At 37.5% G+C, this 22,322-nt stretch overlaps 1 protein-coding gene across 4 annotated transcripts in view; it reads left to right on the top strand.

Moving 5' to 3' along the window:
* The window catches only part of Katnal1 (katanin catalytic subunit A1 like 1), a 130,515-nt gene that overhangs the window by 84,509 nt on the left and 23,684 nt on the right, over positions 1 to 22,322 (top strand). For all 4 annotated transcript variants that reach the window (XM_004854786.4, XM_004854785.4, XM_004854788.4 and 1 more), the window contains exon 10: positions 21,538 to 21,664. In XM_004854786.4, coding sequence (XP_004854843.1) covers positions 21,538 to 21,664 — 127 coding nt within the window. The remainder of the gene's footprint in view (positions 1 to 21,537; positions 21,665 to 22,322) is intronic.

Genomic DNA, 22,322 nt, shown 5'->3' with positions numbered 1-22,322 from the left:
AAGAAATTTTTAGTTGAGAGGGGTAAGTAAAAGAATGAGAAGACAAAGCTACCCAAAAAGCGCATTGTAAGTTATATAATTTATATTAAGAAATATACAAATTACTTTGCTTAAAAATTAGAATGTGGTATCAGAAATAGTGTGTCAGTTACTCTTGCTGTTTAATAGACCACTCCAACACTTAGTGGGACAAGACAATTGTACCATTGTACTCACGGCTTGTGTCTGCTCCATGTTGCCTTGGGTCACAGCCAGGGCCTTGGCTCTTCTACAGTGTCTTCACTCACTGGGACTGACTGTATGACTGTGTTTTCTGTCTTTCTGGAGCACCTCACCTGCACGTTACCTGTGGCCATTCCAAGTGTCCTGGAGTAGTGGGATTTTGTGCCTGGTACCTCAGGGCTCAGATGTGACTGTTCTACTGGCTAAATTGGAAGCTGCATTGTGTTTTATGAGCTAGCTAGAGATGAAGATGTGTCACCTCCTGACATACTTTGGGAGGAAGCATTCTCAAGTCCCTCTGAATTCAAGAGGAGAGAATGAGACTACTTTTGATTCTGAGGGAGGGATGAGTTGGGAGGTGTTAAGGTCACATTGTAGAAACAGCTATGGGATGAGAGATGCTATCACAGCCATCTTGTTGAATACAGTCTGCCATGGTCAACAAAAAGCAAAGTAATGGGCACACTTGGAGCTCTAATGTCCTTACCTTAACTTTCTTCTCACTTTATACATCTAAAGTATGGCAGCAGCTGCATGGTCAGCCTCATGAACTCATTTCTTCAGCCCCCTTCATTTAATTATCATTTGTTTTTTCACTAACCCCTTAAACTGTGTGCCCAAACAGGCTTTTTAACTCTGGATGACTATAGCTTTCTATCACATTAGGGTCAGAATCATTTTTTAAAAATTGTTCTTTTTGCTGCAAGTCCACACCTGTGTGTTAATCTTTTGTTTTTCTCATTCTGGAACATACAAACTCTACTTCCATCTCACTATTTATGGTGCTTTCATTTTCCTGGATTGTTCTTCTCTATTTAAGTTTTATCCACACAGTCTTCTTAACCCAGGCTTGTGTCACTTGTATGGACTTCACTTCTCTTTGTGTTTCATCTGTGTCTGTGATTTCCCAGATCTTTCTCCATGGAAGGGATTCTGGGGCATGAGTGAGGGGGTGCAGTGAATATTTATAGAGTGCTGACTGTGGTCCAGGTTTCACATGTATTGACTCATTTAACCATCATGACAGTCTGATGAAGTAGATTCTGTTCTGATCTTTATTTTACATTTGAGGAAGCTGGGGAAGTTTCAGTATCCTACCCAGTTCAGGAAAACAGACATGCAAGCCACACAGTCTAGCCCTGATTACATACTCTTGCCTACTGCACTGAACTTCCTGGTGTTCTCACAAGGAGTTGTGAATATAAGCAGTGGTGTGTGCTGCTTCTGTCTTTGTTTATTTGAATTTAGAATACTGTACATGTTAACCCTATTATATAGCATTGGCTGTTCTTTATATGATGATTAACATACTAATTCACTATTAAATCTTTTCATAAGGTTATTAAATGTCAATTCAGTTTTATAGAGCTGATAAATCTTACTTATAATCTTCAAAAAATCAGTGATATAGCTGCCATTAAAAATTAATAGACATAGTTCCCAAGAAAAAAGAGAATGGTTCCTGACATGTTTCAGAACCACCAGTGTAAGGAGCAGGCTTGTTTTCAAGTTCATTTGAAGTCAGTGGTGTGGAACTTCATTATTGTGGGAAAATATTGTATATTATATTAGACTTAATGTTTAGGGTTTTAGGCTTGACCAAAGCAAAACATTTAATTTACAAACAGAATGGTATTCTAATGTTGGGACTAAACGAATTAAGTGACACTATGCCAGTGTTCATTTGCTAAATGTGGAATACGGATAGCAATGTACTTTTGTCAAAACTGAGAGTTCTTACATGGACATCAAGGACACAGCAGCTTTCTGTAGTATTAGGGGTAGAAACTTCCTCCCTGTCCCTCTTCCTTCCCCACATCTTTGCCATCCACCTGCATGGAGCACTTCTTTAGCTTAAAACAGGGTTTGCCTAGTGTCCTCTGTGAACGTGCATGGTGGGCCTGTTGGCTGGGGTCCAGCATAGGGCCCCCCAAGATTAAGGAGTCCTAAAGGTGGAGATATACTTAGTTGTCCCTTTTCCTTTTATGTAGTAAGTCTCAAAAATGCTTTCTGCCTCTTTTTCAGCTGCCGCTGCCCTGTGTTGCTTTTCTTTGCCTTGTCTTGGCGGTGTATTTGTGTGTATAAAATATAACTCAAGTTCAGAAACATTTATTAAAATGTTTGGTTTATCCAATAATTGGCAAAGCAGACACCTTTATTACCACCTCTAGGATAAGCAGTGGAGCATCCTCAGAACTCAGCAGCTCCCCATTGTGTCCCTCCACTACTAGGCTCCCTTCCTGCACCCTGCTAGTTACCGCTTTTGTTCCTTTTATGGAAATAATTTATTACTTTTTCTTATAATTTTATCACCTATGTTGTGTCCCCATTTTACCTCTTAAATTTTACATAAATAGAAGCACACTAATTCGAAGTATTTGTGTCTTGCTTCTGTTTCTCAACATATTTTTAAGATTCATACATGTTGTCACTTATATATGTAATTCATTTTTATTGTTGTGTGATGTTCCATTGTATTTGTTTCCTAGGGTTACCATAACAAAATATCAAAGACTAGGTGGACTAAACAGCATAAATTAACTTGCTCATAGTTCTGGAGGTTACAAAGTTCAGGACCAAGGAAGCTGTCAGTAGTGCTGGTTTCATTTTGAGGCCTGTCTCCTTGCCTGTTAGATGGCCATCTTCCTCCACTGTCTTCATGTAATCTTTCCCCAGGTGTGTTAATGTCCTCATCTCTTCTCATATAAGGACACCAGCCATGTAAGATCAGGGCCCACTCATAGGACCTCATTTTACCATCTTTTGTAGGGCTCTATCTCCAAATGTAGTCACATTCTGAAGTATTAGGAGTTAGGACTTAAGCATATTAAAAATTTGGGGGGAACACACTTCAGCCCATAATTGCAGTTTTGTGATTATATTATAATTTATCCATCATATTATTTGCTGGATGTTTTAATTTTTTTTCTTTTTTCAGTGGTATTGAGGATTGAACCCAGAGCCTTCACATTGAGCACTGAGCTACATCCCCAACCCCTTCTGTTACTTTTCATTTTGAGACAGGTTCTTGCTAAGGTCACTAAATACTAAATTGCCCAGCCTGGACTTGTACTTGTAATCCTCTCTCCTCAGCCTCCTGAGCAGCATTATAGGTTGTAATGAATGATGCTAATATGGACATTCTTATACATGTATGTATAATGGTGAAAATGCCTGAGTTTCTTTAGGCCAGTATGAAGTGTTTCATCTTAGGAGTAAATTTCTAGACCATGTCACATAGTTGCAGTATTAATAGATATAGCTGGTATGTTTTCCAAAGTGGTTGTTCCATTTTACACTCCTACCAGAAGTGTATGAGAATTGCTGTTGTTTCACATTTTCTTTTGATATCTGGTATTGCCAGACTTTTAAAATTTATGTCAATCAAATGGTATGCATTGTTGATCTTATTGTGGTTTATGTTGCATTTCCTTTATTTTTAAAGAATTTGAATATCTTTCCCTTTTATATATTGGCCATTTGGATTTTGTAATATATCTATTCAAGTCTTATGCCCAAGTTTCTATTGAGTAGTCTTTTTCTTATTGATTTTTGAGAGTTCTCCAGTCCTTTGTTATATATGTTGTATTTACTTATACTCTGTAGTCTCTTTTCACTCTATTTGCAGTGTCTTTTGATAAACAGAAGTTCCTAATTTAAATGTGATCAGTTTATCAATCTTTTCCTTTGTAATGAATGTATATCTTGAGAATACTTCCTGAAGTTTGTAGGATATTTTCCTGAATTATCTTCTAAAGTGCTTATAATTTTACATTATATGTTTAGATGTGATGTATTGGCACTGTTTATTTTTTATGTTATGAGGGTAGGATCTGTTTGCTATTTTCCCTGTGGGTAGTCAGTTGTTTTGGCATAGTTAATTAAAAACACACTCCTTTCTCCTGCTGCCTTAATCCACCCCTGTCATAAATCAGGTATCCATCAGTATATGCATTTAGCCACTTCTAGGCACCTAATTCTATACTGTTGATCTCTTTGTCCATCCCCAGAGAGTATTAAACTGATTTGAATCCTGTTGCTTTGTGTAATACTCTATGTCTTATAAGCTTATAGAGCAATTCCTCTTTCCTTACCATTGCTCTTCCAGAGTGTCTTGGTGTTCCTGCTTCTTTCGATTTCCATAAACATTTTAGTATTTGCCTACCATTTTCCACAAGCAGATCTCCTGGGATCTTATTTGAAATGTTTTGGCTCTGTAAGATCAGCTGGGCCAGAACTATCAGTGCCATGGAAGACAAAACATAAAATAAACACAGAGGAATTGTTTTAGTTGAAGGAAGACTAATGAGATATGGTAATTGAATGTAGTATGTGATTGTAAAATGTTTGAAGACCTGAGGCAAATCAGGGGGATCTTACTTTGAGTTATATTCTAAATGATAATAATGTACCCTTGTTAAATTTTTCAGATGAGTCTAATAATTATATGTATAGCTTTGATTTAGGAAATATGTGCCCAAGAGTTTGCAGTGAGATATAATGACACTTAAAGCTAGTACTCAACTCAAGGGGTAGGCGACAAATGGGCAGCTAGAGTAATAATAATAAAATATTAACAATTGGTTAATGTTGATTGTTATGGTTTGGGTCTAGATGTCCCCCCAAAACCTCATGTGGTGATAGGTTTGATCTAGAGTATGTGAAGCTGGAATTGATTCATCATCCAATGCTAGGCTCCAGGGCACTAGGATTAAGGGTGTGAGTGCTGTCCACCCCCCCTCAGTAGTCTGAATAAGATAAAAGGGGCAGGGAGATGCTGTTAAGGCTCTCTCTTATTACCTTTGCTGCCTTGTGTGCGCCATGTTTCTGCTCTGCCATGCCTCTTTGTCTTCCCTGCCTTGGAACTGGCCAATTATGGACTGAAACCTCTATGAACTGTAAGCCAAATAAACCCCTTCCCTTCTAACTTTTGGTATCGGGTATTTTGTCTCAGCAGTGAGAGAAAAGTAACTAACACATCGATGAAAAATAAATGACTTTTTCTGTAGATTTAAAATTTTTCAAAATAACAGTTGAAAACTAAATTTCATTTTGTATCATAAATAATAGAGGTAGATAAATTAGTTATGTGTAATCTTAGTGTGCTGTGTTAAGCAAATATGCCACTAAAAGCAATAATGAAATGGGACCCACTGCTCCTGGCCCACAGGAAGGGGCCTCTGGGGTGCTGTCCCACCACTCCCAGCTCAGAGGAGGTGAGCCTCGGCTCCAACAGCCCCCCTCCGGATTGAAATGAGAAGACACATAAAAAGTCTCAAAACCAGACTTCTAGATCACCTACAGCAGACCCAAAGGGAAATGAGATGGAACTCTGATACTCAACCACCTGGACTCCCTGAACTGGCAACAAAAGAGGACCTGGAAAAAGTGAAATCAGAAATAATTTCTCAGATAACAGCAGAGATTGTGCTCGTAGTGCAAGACATGATTAATAAATCTAGACAGGAGCTCAGGAACATGATGGAATCCCACCATAGGAAACAAATGGAATCCATAAAACAGATGCATGTAGCTTTCCAGGAGATCAGATACTCCATTGAAAGTCTACACAGCAGAATGAGCCAATGTGAGGACAGCATTTCAGATATAGAAGATAAGATTGCAATTAATGACCAGGAAAAGAAAAATTGCTTCAGAATTGTAAGGGACCACGAGAAATCAATCCAGCAGCTGCTAGACGATGCAAAGAAGAATAACATAAGACTGATTGGAGTCAAGGAAGAAACAGAGTGCAGATAACATAAAAAAACTGTTCACAGAGATAATGGCAGAAAACTTCCCAAGCAAGGGAAAAGAACTTGCCATACACATAAGTGAGGCATATAGGACTGCAAATAGCCTTGATTAAAAAAAAAATCTACACATAGGCATATAATTGTTAAGATTCCAGAAACTCAACAGAAGAACAAAGTTCTACAAGCAGTTAGAGAAAAGAAACAAATCACATACAAAGGAAAGCCCATCAGAATCACAGCAGACTTCTCAATGCAAACCCTCAAGGCAAGAAGAGCTTGGAGTGATGTATTCCAAGCCCTAAAGGAAAACAGCCTCCAACCCAGATTGATGTACCCTGCAAAACTATCCTTGAAAATTGATGGAGAAATAAGATACTTTCGTGACAAAGAGAACCTTAGAAACTTCATAAATACCAAACCAGCCCTCCAAAAAATTTTAGACAATATCCTAGGAACAGACAATGAGGATCACAACCCCAAGAAGCACAGCAAAATGAACCCGTTGGGCGCGACAAGAAATTAAATGTAAAGGGGGAGAATCCAACAAAAAGAAAAAGTCATGACAATGATAAGTCAGTATGTTTCAGTTATAACCATCAATGTTAATGGTCTCAATTCACCAATCAAAAGAAATAGACTGGCAGATGGGTCAAGAAGCAAAATCCAACAATATGCTGCATACAAGAAACACAATTCAAAAAGAAACTCATAGACTGAAAGTTAAAGGGTGGAAAACAGTACTCCATCCAACGGGAACCCAAAAAAAAGCAGGAGTAGCTAGCTTCTTTGCAGATCAAGTAGATTTCAAACCAAAACTGATTAAGAGAAGGACACTATATCCTTGTAAAGGGAACAATCCAACAGGAAGAGATGACAATCATAAATATCTATGCACCAAACACTAGTGTGCCCAACTATATAAAACAAATACTAATGGACATGAAAAGTCATATATGCACTAATACAATTGTAGTGGGGGACCTCAATACCCCACTGTCACAAATAGATAGATCAACTAGACAGAAAATAAGTAATGAAATAGTAGAACTCAATTGAACTCTTAGACAAATGAATTTAATAGATGTTTACAGAGTCTTCCACCCCACAAAATCAGAATACACATTCTTCTCAGCTGCACATGGGTCATTCTCTAAAATAGACCACATATTTGTGCATAGAACATGTTTGAGTAAGTGCAAAGGAATTGAAGTTATCCCCTGCATATTATCAGGCCATAGTGCAAGGAAATTGGAGATCCATAGCAAAAGAAACAGGAAAAATTTCATAAACACGTGGAAGTTGAACAACACACTTCTGAATAACCAGTAGGCCACAGAGGAAATTAAAGAAATCAGACAGTTCCTTCAATTAAATGACAATGACATATCGGAATCTATGGGACACAATAAAAGCAGTCTTACAAGGGAAATTCATAGCAGTGAATACGTACATTAGGAAAACAGAATGAGCCCAATTAAACAACCTGATGCTGAACCTTAAGCTTCTAAAAAAAAAAGAGTAGGACAAACCCAAAACTCATACAAGGGAGGAAATTATAAAGATCAGGGCAGAAATCAATGCAATGGAGACTAAGAGAATGATACAAAAAATCAATGAAGCCAAGAGTTGCTTCTTCGAAAGAATCAACAAAATTGACAAACCATTAGCCAACCTTATCAGAAAAAGGAAAGGCCCAAATCCATGCAATTAGGAATGAAAAGGGTGAAATTACAACAGACCCAGCAGAAATCCAGAGGATCATCAATACCTGCTTCCAGAACCTATATGCCAATAAGATGGGCAACACAGAAGAAATGGACAGATTCCTAGATACATATGAATTACCAAAGGTGAACAAAGAAGACCTAAAAATTCTGAACAACACAATATCAACCAATGAAATTGAAAATGTAATTAAAAACTTAACAACTAAGAAAAGCCCGGGCCCTGATGGCTTCACTGCTGAATTCTACAAGAGATTTAGAGAGGAACTGCTGCCACTACTGTTTAAACTCTTCAATGAAATTGAAAGGGAAGCAATACTCCCAAATTCATTCCTGGAAGCAAGCATCCCCTTGATCCCCAAAGCAGAGAAAGACCCAACTGAAAAAGAGAGCTATAGGCCAGTCTCACTAATGAATATAGATGTAAAAATCCTTAATAAGATATTGGCAAATAGAATGCAAAATATCATCAAGACGATCATATACCCTGATCAAGTGGGATTCATCCCAGGGATGCAGGGATGGTTCAACATACACAAATCAATCAGTGTAATACACTATATCAATAGAGCCAAGGACAAAAACCATATGATTATCTCCATAAATGTGGAAAAAGCATTTGACAAATATGCAACATGCATTTATGATAAAAACCCTATAAAAAATTGGAATAGATGGTCTTTACCTCAAACTGATAGAAGCCATCTATGAAAAACCAACAGCCAATATCATACTAAATGCTCAAAAACTGAAATCCTGTAAGTTGGAGCAACTATCACCTCCCATCGGAATCGGGACTATCTTCAGGGGAAGAGCAGCTGGAACCTGCAGTACAACCCTGCAGAGTTCAAACCTACAAGAGGGCAGGGAACTCAACTTGAGACTAGCAGCCAGAAATCTGCCCAAATCTCACAGGTCAGCGACTGGCTTACAGAGACTCATGGACTTATATCTGCACACTGCTAACCACATTGTCAGTCGTGACAACAGACACACCCTGAAAGAGGCCCTTCAATTCTATTTTTATTTTTTGTGGCCAAAATTAGTATTATTGGTTTGTTTCTTTTTCCTTTTTTGTTTTTCTTTTTTTTCTCCTACTCTTTGCAAATTTTAGTTTTTCTCTCTTTTTTCTTCTTTTCTCTTTCCTTACTATCTCTTACACTCAATCTCTTGCTGTCCCATATTGTTCATCTCCCTTTTTGTCCCTGTTCTGGCCCTCATTCAGCATTATTTTTCTGCTGTTCTCTTTTTCCTTCTCACCTGTGTCCTCTAGCCTCACTGCTAACGTTCCCCTATCCGTCTACCTATCTGTCCCTCCCTCCCCAACTCCTTCTAACTCCCCATCCTGAAGGGTAAAGTGTTATATTGAAGAGTTTATTCACTATATTCATATGTTGGGTTGGGTCCTGACCTTGACATAATTCACACAGTTAAAGGTGATAGATTAATAACTACCACAATATGTCATTTTCTAAGATGTACTTGATGCATTGGTTTTGCTGATTGTATCACTTGGCCTAAGGTGTTGTTATTGATCTAGTCAGTGATCCTTCCTAGTATGATGACAATGAGATAGCCTGAGTCATTAGTGACTTAAAACTTAAAGACCAGCTATATCTGGAAATCACCTCCAAGAAGTAATCATTCCATAAGGATTCTAATTACAAGCAACAAAGATACTTACAATAAGCAATATGAAAGTATCAACCTAGGAGTTAAACCAAGGACAGCACAAAAACAAAAATGAGAAGACACTTAAGCAAGGTACAAACTCAACCTTCCACGTGACCAAGGATCCCTGGGGGAAATGAGGTGGAAAAGTCCGATACCAACCACCTGGTCACCCTGAGCTTGATAGCACAGGAAGTAACAAAACAGATGAATGAGGCTCTAGAAAAATTCAAAGCAGAATTAGTCTCCCGGATATCCACAGAGATGGTGAGCAGAGTGAAAGACATGATTAGAAGCTCTAGAACGGAAACAGATAAAAAATAGATGAGCTCAGAAACATGCTGGAAGCCATGAATACCCAGCATAAGAAAGAAATGGAAACCATGATCGCCCAACATAAGAAAAAAATGGAATCCATGAAACAGATTCAAACAGATATTCAGGAAATTAAAAACTCCATTGAAAGTATCACAGCAGATTAAGGGAATCTGAAGATAGAATATCAGATATAGAAGACAGGATCATTGCAGTTAGAGACCATGAAAATAGAGATTTCTTAAAAATAGTAAGGGACCACGAGAAATCAGTCCAACAACTGCTAGACGATGCAAATAAGAATAACCTAAGACTGATAGGAGTCCATGAAAAAACAGGAGAAAGCACAATTGACATAAAAAAACTGTTCACAGAAGTAATAGGGGAAAACTTCCCAGACAGAGGTAGAGAAGTGGACATACAGATAAGTGAGGCATATAGAACTCCAACTAGCCATGATCAAAAAAAGTCTACATCTAGACATATAATAGTCAGGATCCCAGAAACCCAACAGAGAAACAAAATTCTACAAGCAGTTAGAGAAAAGAAACAAATCACTTACAAAGGAAAGCCCATCAGAATCACAGCAGACTTCTCAACACAAACCCTCAAGTAAGGAGAGCCTGGAGCGAAGTATTTCAAGCCCTAAAAGAAAATAACTTCCAACCTAGACTGTTGTATCCCGCAAAATGATCTTTCAAAATTGATGGGGAAAGTAGATACTTCCACGACAAAGAACACCTGAAAAATTTCATGACCACCAAACCAGCACCTCAAGCAATTCTAAACAACATCTTACAAAAAGACAGTGAAGGTCACAACTCCATGAGGCAAAACAGAGGGAAACCACCAGGCAAGGTAAGACACTAAAGGGAAAGGGGGGGGAAGAAATAAAAGAGCCAACAAAAGTAGACTATTATAACAAGAATAAATCAATATTTATCAATTATAACCCTCAATGTTAATGGCCTCAATTCACCAATCAAAAGAAATAGACTGGCAGAATGGATTAAGAAGCAAAATGCAACAATATGCTGTATACAAGAAACACACCTAACTCAAAAAGAAACTCATAGACTGAAAGTAAAAGGATGGAAAACAGTTCTCCACACCACAGGAACCCGGAAAAAAGCAGGGATACCAATCTTATTTGCAGACAAAGTAGATTTCAAACCAAAACTAATTAAGAGAGACAAAGATGGTCACTACGTCCTTGTGAAGGGAACAATCCAAGAGGAAGAGATGACAATCCTAAATATATATGCACTGAATACGAATGCCCCCAACTATACAAAACAAATATTAATGGACATGAAAAAACAAATAAACACTAACACAATTGTAGTGGGGGACCTCAATACTCTACTATCACAAATAGATCATCTAGAGAAAAAGTTAACAAGGAAGTTCTAGAACTGAACCAAGCTATTGAACAAATGGACTTAGTAGATGTTTTTGTGTTTTTTTCCCATTAAGTTTATTGGTACATTTTCGGTATAAAATAGTTACATTCATCATTGGGATCTTGTACCTTTACATGAGTATCTTGGTTCTTATTTTTTTCCGCTTCCCTTGCCCTCCCTTCACCCCCTCCACCCTTCCCTATTTGCAAAGACCTTGTTTCCATTTTTTTCCCTCTTTTCATATTTTTTCCTTTCCCTTTTTTCCCTTCCCCTACCCCTCACAGTTCCCCTGCTCTTTTAGACTTTTTCTTCCTGTGACACAATATCAGTTATACATTTTTAAAATTACAATATTAAGATCTAGGAGACATTACCACGGATTTTACAGAATTTAAAAGGATATAGAAAGCATATTACAAAAATCTTTTTTGAGATAAATTTGACAACTTCTAAGAAGTACCTTTGAAGACAAATTCATGACACTAACTCTGAAGAAAATATAAAATTTGAATAGCACCTATTTAAGAAAGTATATTCCTAGCTTGAAAACCTACCTATATGACAACAGCAGGCTCATAAACATTTTATCTGATAAGTTATATCAAACAATTAAAGCAGAAAAAAGAAGGAACACTTCTTGCCTCATTTTAGGAACTCAACATTGTGCTAATCCTAAAACTGGATAAAGATAATAGAAAAAAGTATGAACATAGATAGAAATTTGTTTAACAAAACAAACTATTGGAAGTCAGATTTGGCAGTATGTAGAAAGTGATTTTGTTATAGGGATGGCAGTGTTGGTTAAGCATTGGAAGACCCACCACCAAAAGTCATCATTTAAACAGAGGAAAGGAAAAAGCCATATGATCCTGTCACTAGTTGGAGAAAAAGTATTGGACTAAATTCTACAGCTGTTCATGGTAAAAGCTATCAGGAGCCTAGAAGTAGAAGAGAACCTTCTCAACAGATTAAAGACATGTACTCCATACTTCCAGCAAGAATGCCTTATATAAATGGAGAAGATACAGTGTTTTCTCCTTAAGGTGAGGAACAAGGGCAGATATGCTTACTCTTTATGTGCCCATTAAACTTTGAAACCTAGTCCCCACCAAAATAGTCTGGCAATAAAATGACACAACTAGGATGGGATTGGCATGACAGAAGCAAAATCTTTATATGTAGATGAAATGATCATCTACAGAGAAAATACTAAGAAATCTCCAGGAGCCCCTAGAACTTGTACTTGAATTTAGCAGGATTAGAAAACACAAGATATATATAAAAATTCAGGTCTGTGTATACTTGCTATAAATGAAGAATTGGATATTGAAATTTAAAAGTTATGTGGGAGTACAAAGGACCTAGAAAAGTTAAAAACAAAAACAATAACAAAAACAGTGTTTTAAAGGCAGTATTGGTATAAGGAAAGACATATAGATCATTGGACTAAAACAGAGAATCTAGAAATAGAACCACACATACATGGTCCACTGAGGTTTGAAAGATTATTTAACATTAGCATTTTATAGAATATAAACTCAATTCAAGAGCCAAGGAAGAGATAGTGTTTGCAGCAAAGACAATAGAACACCTGGTATCCGTATATAAAAAATTAACCTCAACCCTTTTTTTCCATACATGAAAATAACTTGAAGGGATCTATGAACCTAAATAAGAAAGCCTAAAAGTATAAAACTTTAAGAAGAAATTATAAGGGAAAATATTTATGAATTCAGGGTAGGCAAGAACTACCTAGGTTACAAAAAACAAGATGTATAAAAGGAAAAAATTGATAAATGGGATTCCATCAAAATTTAGAACTTTAAATGACATCATTAAAATGAAAAGAAGTCCTTAGACCATATTTACAATGCATATAACCTATGAGCAGAATATATAAAGAATTCTTAGAGCTCATTAATAGACAACCCAATTAAAATGTAGACATAAGATGATAAATAGCCAGTATAGCACAAGGAATGGTGTGCAACTCTAGAAACAGAAAAATACTAATCTGTACAATAATAAGATTGAAGTATACACTAATTAGGGAGATGAAGTTAAAAGTTTTAAAAGGCTTTTCATGACTTTTTCTTTTTGTTGGATTCTCCCCCTTTGCGTTTAATTTGTCACGCCCAATGGATTCATTCTGCTGGGTTTCCTGGGGTTGTGATCCTCATTGTCTTTTCCTAGGGTATTGTCTGAAATTTTTTGGATTGCTGCTTTGGTATTCATGAAGTTCCTGGGGTACTCTTTGTCATGAAAATACGTTATTTCTCCATCAATTCTGAAAGATAGTTTTGCAGGGTACATCAATCTGGGTTGGAGGCTGTTTTCCTTTAGGGCTTGAAATATATCACTCCAAGCTCTTCTTGCCTTGAGGGTTTGCATTGAGAAGTCTGCTGTGATTCTGATGGGCTTTCCTTTGTATGTGATTTGTTTCTTTTCTCTGACTGCTTGTAGAATTTTGTTCTTCTGTTGGGTTTCTGGAATCCTAATTATTATATGCCTATGTGTAGATTTTTTTTGATTAAGGCTAGCTGGAGTCCTATATTCCTCACTTTTGTCTATGTCAAGTTCTTTTCCCCTACTTGGGAAGTTTTCTGCCATCACTTCTGTGAACAGTTTTTTGATGTCATCTGCACTCTCTCCTCTTTCTTCATTGACTCCAATCAGTCTTATGTTATTCTTCTTTCCATCGTCTAGTAGCTGCTGGATTGATTGCTCATGTTCCCTTACAATTCTGAAGCAATTTTTCTTTTCTTGGTCACTAATTGCAATCTTATCTTCTATATGTGAAATTCTATCCTCACATTGGTTCATTCTGCTTTGCAGACTTTTGATGGAGTTTTTAATCTCTTGGAAATCAATTTGTATCTGTTTTTTGGATTCCATTTGTTTCGTATGTTGGGATTCCATCATGTTCCTCAGATCCTCTATTTTTTTATCTGTGTCCTCTCTAGATTTATTAATCATGTCTTGCACCATGAGCAAAATCTTTGCTGTTATCTGAGTAATTATTTCTGATTTTACTTTTCCCAGATCCTCTTTTGTTTCCAGTTCAGAGAGTCCATGTGGTTGAGTATCAGATTGTTCCATCTTGTTTCCCTTTGAGGTTGCTGTAGGTGATCCAGAAGTCTGTTTTTGAGACTTGGTTACATGTCTTCTCATTTCTATTGGAGGGAGTGCTTCTGGCGCCCACGCGGCTCACCTTCTCTGCCCTAGGAGCCTGGGATGGCAGTGGGGGAGCTTCCTTCTGGGTGCTGGGACTGGCTGAGCTTTTCTGCTCTAGGAGCCTGGGATGGAGGTGGGGAGCTTCCTTCTGGGTGCTGAGACTGGCTGAGCTTCTCTGCCCTAGGAGCCTGGAATGGAGACAGGGAGCTTCCTTCCAGGTGTTGGGAGCAGCTGAGCTTCTCTCCCCTAGGAGCCTGGGATAGAGGCTGGGAGCTTCCTTCTGGGTGCTGGGACTGGCTCACCTCTGCCCGAGGAGCCTGAGATGGCAGCAGGGGAGCTTCCTTCCAGGTGTTGGGACCGGCTGGGCTTCTCTCGGACTTAGTAGATGTTTACAGAGTGTTCCACCCCACAAAATCAGAATACACATTCTTTTCAGCTGCACACGGGTCATTCTCCAGAATAGACCACATGCTACCTCATAGGACATGTCTAAGTAAATGCAAAAGAATTGAAGTTACCCCTGTATTTTATCAGACCATAGTGCAATGAAACCACAAAACCCCAACAGACACATGGAAACTGAATAACACCCTCTTGAACAACCAGTGGGTCACAGAAGAAATTAAACAACTTCTACAAATAAATGAAAATGCCACTACAACAGAGAGGATTATGGGACACAATGGAAGCAGTTCTGCGTGGGAAATTCATAGCAGTGAACCCCCATATAAGGAAAACAGAGAAAGCTCATATAAATAACCTAATGCAGAACCTCAACTGCTAGCAAAAAAGACTATAACAAACCCAAAGCTGGTACAAGAGAGGAAATTATAAAGATCAGAGCAGAAATAAACGCAATGAAGACTAAGCGAACAATACAAAAAATCAGTGAATCAAAGAGTTGGTTTTTTGAAAGAATAAATAAAATTGATAAACCCTTAGTCAACCTTATCAAAAAAAGGAAAGAAAAGGCACAAATACATGCAATTAAGAATGAAAAAGGAGAAGTCACCACATATCCAACGCAAATCCAGAGGATCATCGATACCTACTTCGAGAACCTGTACTCCAATAAAATGGAAAACACAGAAGAAATGGGCAGATTCCTAGATACATATGAATTACCAAAATTAAATGAAGAAGATATAGAAATTCTAAACGCCCCAATTACAATGAGGCAAACTGAAAATGTAACAAAAAAATTACTAATGAAGAAAAGCCCAGGTCATGATGGCTTCACTGCTGAATTCTACTAGACAATTTAAAGAAGAATTAATGCCATTACTCTTTAAACTCATCAAGGAAATTGAAAGGGAAGCAATAATTCCAAATTCATTCCTGTAAGGAAGTATTACTTTGATTCCAAAACTAGGGAAAGACTCAACCCAAAAAGAGAACTACAGGCCAATCTCCCTAATGAACATAGATGCAAAAATCCTCAACAAGATACTGCCAAACAGAATACAGAGGGTCATCAAGAAGATCATACACCTTGACCAAGTTGGATTCATCCTAGAGATGCAAGGTTGGTTCAACATTCGTAAATCAATAAATGTAATACACTATATTAACAGAGTCAAGGACAAAAACCATATGATCATCTCAGTAGATGCAGAAAAGCCATTCGACAAAATCCAACACCCATTCATGATAAAAACCCTACAGAAAATTGGAATAGAAGGTCTTTATCTCACCCTGATTAAGGCTATCTATGAAAAACCAACAGCCAACACCATTCTAAATGGTCAAAAACTGAAAACTTTCATGTTAAAATCAGGAACAAGACAAGGATGCCCACTATCACCACTCCTGTTCAATATAGTTCTGGAAACATTAGCCACAGCAATTAGAAAAGAGAAAGAAATAAAATGAATAAAAATAGGAAAGGAAGAAGTTAAACTGTCATTATTTGCTGACGATATGATACTTTACATAAAAGGCCCAAAGAACTCTGCCAAAAGACTTCTAGACTTAATTGACAGATTCAGTAGAGTAGCTGGATACAAGGTCAACACTCAAAAAACAATAGCCTTCTTGTACACAAATAACAGAGTCACTAAGAGGAAAATTAGGGAAACAATCCCTTTTACGATAGCATCCAAAAAAATGGAACATCTAGGAATCAATCTAACAAAGGAAGCGAAAGACCTCTACACTGAAAACTACAGCACTCTGAAAAGGGAGAATAGAGGAGGATATAAGAAAATGGAAAGACATCCCCAGTTCCTGGGTAGGAAGAACCAATATAGTGAAAATGGCCATACTTCCAAAACTACTATATAGATTCAATGCAATGCCAATTGAAATTCCAACAATATACTTCACAGAACTAGAGAAAACAATCCAAAAATTCATTTGGAACAAGAAGAGACCTGGAATAGCAAAAGCAATTCTGGGAAACAGAGACATGGCTGGGGGTATTATAGTCTGCAACTTGAAACTATACTACAAAGCTACTGTGATAAAATCAGCATGGTACTGGCAAAAGAACAGACCTGTGGATCAGTGCAATAGATTAGAAGATACAGAAGCAACTCCAGATATACTCAGCTACGTCAACTTTGACAAAGGAACCAAACACCATCAGTGGAGGAAAGATAGCCTATTTAACAAATGGTGTTGGAAAAACTCGATTTCAACCTGCCAAAGATTAAAACTAGACCCATACCTATCACCATGCACTAAACTAAGATCGAAATGGATTAAATATCTAAATATTAAAACAGAAACACTAAACCTGCTGGAAGATAAGTTAGGTAGAACGCGTGAAGACATTGGCATAGGAAAAGACTTCATGAACAAAACCTCAGTAGTACAAGAACTAGCAGAAAGAATCAACAACTGAGATCTCATCTTATTAAAAAGTTTCTGCACTGCAAAAGAAACCACCAACAGAGCTAACGGACAACCTACAATGTGGCAAAAAAATTTTAGTAGCTGTACCTCAGACAAAGGACTACTATCCAGAATATACAAAGAATTGAAAAAAATCAGACCCCCCAAATTCAAAGACCCAATTCAAAAATTGGCATCTGAAATGAACAGACCTTTCTCAGACAAAGAAGTAGAAATAGCAAACAAACATTGTTGGTGGGAGTGCAGACTGGTGCGACCCCTGTGGAAATCAGTATGGAGAGACCTCAAAGAACTAGGGTTAGAGGTCCCATTTGACCCAGTTATTCCCCTACTGGGTATCTTCCCAAAAGAATTAAAAGAATCATACCACAGTGATATATGTGCACTCATCTTTATAGCAGCGCAGTTCGTAATAGCTAAAGCTTGGAAGCAGCCCAAGTGCCCATCAAGTGGAACCTGGATAAAGAAGATGCGGCTTTTTTATAAAATGATGTACCACTCAGCCATAAAGAACGAAAAACTAGAGTCGTTTATAGCTAAATGGATGCATATCAAGGCCATACTCTTAAGTGAAATAAATATGACACACGTGTAAATACCAAATAGTTTCACTAGTGTGAGAAAATGATAGTGTAAACAAGGTTTGAAATGATTAAAATGAACGATTGACAGTTTGAAATAGGAAAAAAGATCCAAAGATGAAGGGGTGTAGGGAGCGGATGGGGAAAGGAAAAGAGGGAAAGGAAAAACTATGAGAGAAGAAAAAAAAATGTAAATGATGTGTGTGTAAATAGGGAAGGGTGGAGGGGTTGAAGGGCGCATAGGTAGTGAGCAAAAAATAACCAAGATACATCATGTACAGGTACAAACACCCAGTGATAAATGTAAAAGAATTGTATACCTAAAATGTACCAATAAAGGAACGTAGAAAGAAAAAAAAACAAAATGAAATCGTTCACACTAAAATCAGGAACAAGACAAGGATGTCCACTATCACCACTCTTGTTCAATATAGTTTTGGAAACATTAGCCACGGCAATTAGATAAGAGAAAGAAAAGGAATAAAGATAGGAAATGAAGAAGTCAAATTGTTATTATTTGCAGATGACATGATACTCTATATAGACCCCAAGAACTCCAGCAAAAGTGTTCTAGACTTAATAATCAAATTCAGTCAAGTAGCTGGTTACAAGGTCAACACACAAAAATCAATAACTTTCCTCTACATGAACAATAGACTCACCAAGACAGAAATAGGGCAAATATTTCCTTTCACAATAGCATCCCAAAAGTAAAATACCTAGGAATCAACCTAACGAAAAAAATCAAAGACCTCTTCTCTGAAAACTATAGCACTCCGAAAAGAGAGATTGAAGATGATATCAGAAAATGGACAGACATCCCCTGCTCCTGGGTAGGAAGGATCAATGTAATGAAAATGGCCATACTTCCAAAACTGCTATATAATAAATTCAGTGCAATCCCAGTTGAGATCCCAGCAGCATATTTCACAGACCTTGAAAAAAACAATCCAAAATTTCATTTGGAAGAAGAAGAGACCCAGAATAACAAAAGCAATTCTAGGTAACAGAGACGTGGCAGGGAGTTGAAACTATGAAGCTCCTGCAATAAAAACTCATGTGATTAAAAACAGCATGGTACTGGCAAAGAAACAGACCTGAGGACCAGTGAACAGATTAGAAGATGCAGAAACAATTCCAGACACACTCAGCCATTTCACCCTCGATAAAGGAGCCAAACACCCTTGCTGGAGGAAAGATAGCCTTTTTAATAAATGGTGCTGGAAAAATTGGGTTTCACCTTGCCAGAGATTAAAACTAGACCTGTATTTCTCGCCATGCACTAAACTAAAATGAAAATGGATTAAAGATCAAAATATTAAAATTGAAATGCTGAACCGGCTGGAACAGAGGTTAGGTAGAACTCTTGAAGATGGTGGTGTAGGAAAAGATTTTATGAACAAAACCTCAGTTGCCTGTGAACTAGCATAGACAATCAACAAGCGGGATCTCTTACTAAGCTTCTGCACAGCAAGAGAAACCACCAGCAGTGTGAAGAGACAACCCACAATGTGGGAAAAAATTTTCACCTGCTATTCCTCAGGCAAAGGTCTACTATCTAGAATTTATAAGGAACTTTAAAAGATCAGACCTCCCAAATTTAAAGACCCAATCCAAAAATCAGCATTTGAAGTGAACAGACACTTCTCAAAGAAGTAGAAATGGCAAACAAGCATATGAAAAAATGTTCAACATCACTGGTCATTCGAGGGATGCAAATGAAAACAATGTTGAAATTCCACCTCATTCCAGAAAGAATGGCTGCTATCATGAAATCAACCAATAACAAATGCTGGTCGGGCTGTGGGGAAAGAGGAACCCTGCTCCACTGCTGGTGGGAGTGTAGACTGGTGCAACCACTGTGGAAATCAGTATGGAGATACCTCAAAGAACTAGGACTGGCAGTCTCATTTGACCCAGCTATTCCCCTGCTGGGTATCTTCCCCAAAGAATTAAAAGAATCATACCACAGTGATATATGTGCACCCGTGTTCATAGCAGCACAATTTGTAGTAGCTAAAACTTGGAAGCAACTCAATTGCCCATCAACTGGAGACTGGATAAAGAAAGTGTGGGGTGTTTTTTATAAAATGGAGTACTACTCAGCCATAAAAAATGAGAAATGAGAGACATTTATAGCTAAATGGATGCACATTGAGGTGATACTCTTAAGTGAAATAAATAGTACACATGTATAAATATTGAATAGTTTTCTCTAGTGTGAGAAACTGAAAGTGTAAATAAGGACTAAATGTATAATAGGTAATGTGAAATAGGAAGAAAAGGGGCAAAGGGGAAGGAAGTGGGAGGGCTAGGGGAAAGGATAGAAGGGAATGGGATTAATATGAGAAAATGGAAAAATAGGAACAAAATCTTTGTAAATAGGGAGGAGTGGAGGGGTTGAAGGGAGGGCTGGGCAAGGGTGAAAAATAAGAACCAAGAGAGACTATGGAAAGGTGCAAATTTCCAATGATGAATGTCATTATATTGTATACCTAAAATGTACCAATGATTAGAATGAATAATCGATAATGTAAAATAGGAAGAAAAGGTCCAAAGGGGTAGGGGTAGTGGGAGGGGCAGGGGAAAGGAAATAAGGGAAAGGAAAAATGATGAGAAATGGATAAAGTGGAAATAAAGTCTTTGTAAATAGGGAAGGGTGGAGGGCGTGGAGGGAGAGCTGGGAATGAGGAAAAAATAAGAACCAAGATGCATCATGTAAAGGTACAAGTTCCCAATGAGAAATGTAAATGTATACCTAAAAGGTACCAATAAAAGAATTTTTAAAAAAATAAATGGAAAAAAAATAATGAAATGGCAAGCATGATTGGTTATTTAAAAATGATCTCGAGGCTAGTGGTAAGAGTACTTGCTTCGAATACTCAAGGTTCTGTGCTATATCCCCTCCAACTGAAAAAAAAATCTAGTTTGTTTGAACTGATTCAGTGCATATTTAAATAATACTGAAACAACAAATGTCTCTGGGCTGGCTATCCAAGTGAAAAAATTATTAATGAGCCTTTTGTGAGTTGCCAATTTCCAGGAATTTTTATCAACTATTGTCTTGGTTACTTTTCTCATTCCTGAGACAAAATACCCAACACCCAAAGTTAAAGAAGAAAAAGGTTTATAGTTTGTAGAGGTTTTAGTTCATAGTCAGCTGGCTCCAAGGCAGGGTGGCATGGCATAGGGGCATCATGGAGGAGAAACAGTCCATGGCAAAGAAGGTCAAGCAGAAGGCAGCAAAGCAGCAAAGTAGCAGCAGCAACAACCAAGCTTGCCTTTATATTTCATCTAGGCTACATGCCCTTTGGGCAGTGCCACCCACACTCAAGGTGGGGCACCCTTAACCCCAGTATCACACACTTAGTCCCTGCATCACATACCCCATATCTAGCCACTCCAAAAAAACCCCACCTGTTACCACAGGAGGCTTTGGTTGGGGAGCATGTAGATACAAGCCATAGCAACTACTGATGAGAGTTCTGGAAACTCCTACATCATGCTAAATGATGAGCAAAGTAATTTGTATGAGTTATATTCTATGCAGTCTGGTTTTTATGAAACTAGGCCAATTTTTTTATTAGATTTATGCGAGTACGCTAATACATTCTCATAAAGGATCTGTGCTCTTTTGTCCTCACAGCAGGTTATCCTCACAGTCTATAAGTTAAACTGAGTTTTGTTTCAGTTGTTAGTTGCTGCAAAGACACATAAGAAGTTAAGTGATTCCATGGGTTATACAGTGAATTGGCCATACTGGTGGATTCATGTTTATTGACTCATCTTTGTATTGCTCTTTCTTTTGATCTAACAACTAAAAATCTTCTCACAGCAAAAGGAAGAGCTGAACTTCTGAAGATTAATCTTCGTGAAGTCGAGTTAGATCCTGATATTCAACTGGAAGACATAGCAGAGAAGATTGAGGGCTATTCTGGTGCTGATATAACTAATGTTTGCAGGTATGTTTTTTAATGAGCTGTGATCTTAGATATTAGTTATAGATTTTATAAAAAGACTGGTTTTAAAGTCATTGAGTTAACCTTTAACCTAAAGTAACTGCCCATTCTTGTGACTTGTTTTCCTATTTGTGTAATTCCTTTCCTTCTGTATAACTTCATTGATCACTGTTAGATAAATAATTCCGTAACAAACTTACATTTTGATCCATTGATTTTTAAGAAATTTTCACGTCTAACTTGGTAATATTCTGTGTTGGAGTTACCTGCGTCAGCATATAGTAATGTAATTTAGCATTGTTCACCATTATTTGTCCACATGCGGATGAACAAGGTTGATGAATTTAAACTGTGGAAGGAACACATTTTTAAACATTTTCTTTTGAAATTTAATGACATAATTTTTAGACAGTTCACATCACTCAGTAAAGATGATTTTTTTCTTTTACTTATTGTTTTTCTAACTAAAATTGACTTCAGTGGCCTTTAATGGCCCAACGTCTGTTTTTCTCATTTTTCTGCTAGTATTTTTCCTATGTGCATCAGAGGTTAGTGATATACAACAAACTCACATCAATATAGTAAAACACTTAAAAATTTGAAAGTTTTGTTGGCTTGGCCTTCCTAGTAGCTCTTTCATGAGCATGAATCACCTATGTCT

The sequence above is a fragment of the Heterocephalus glaber genome, unplaced genomic scaffold (assembly GCF_053883595.1).
Source record: "Heterocephalus glaber isolate CG9 unplaced genomic scaffold, H.glaber_assembly_v1.0 deba00001720, whole genome shotgun sequence".
Classification (NCBI taxonomy): Eukaryota; Metazoa; Chordata; class Mammalia; order Rodentia; family Bathyergidae; genus Heterocephalus; species Heterocephalus glaber.
This window is presented reverse-complemented; position numbering and strand designations above follow the sequence as displayed.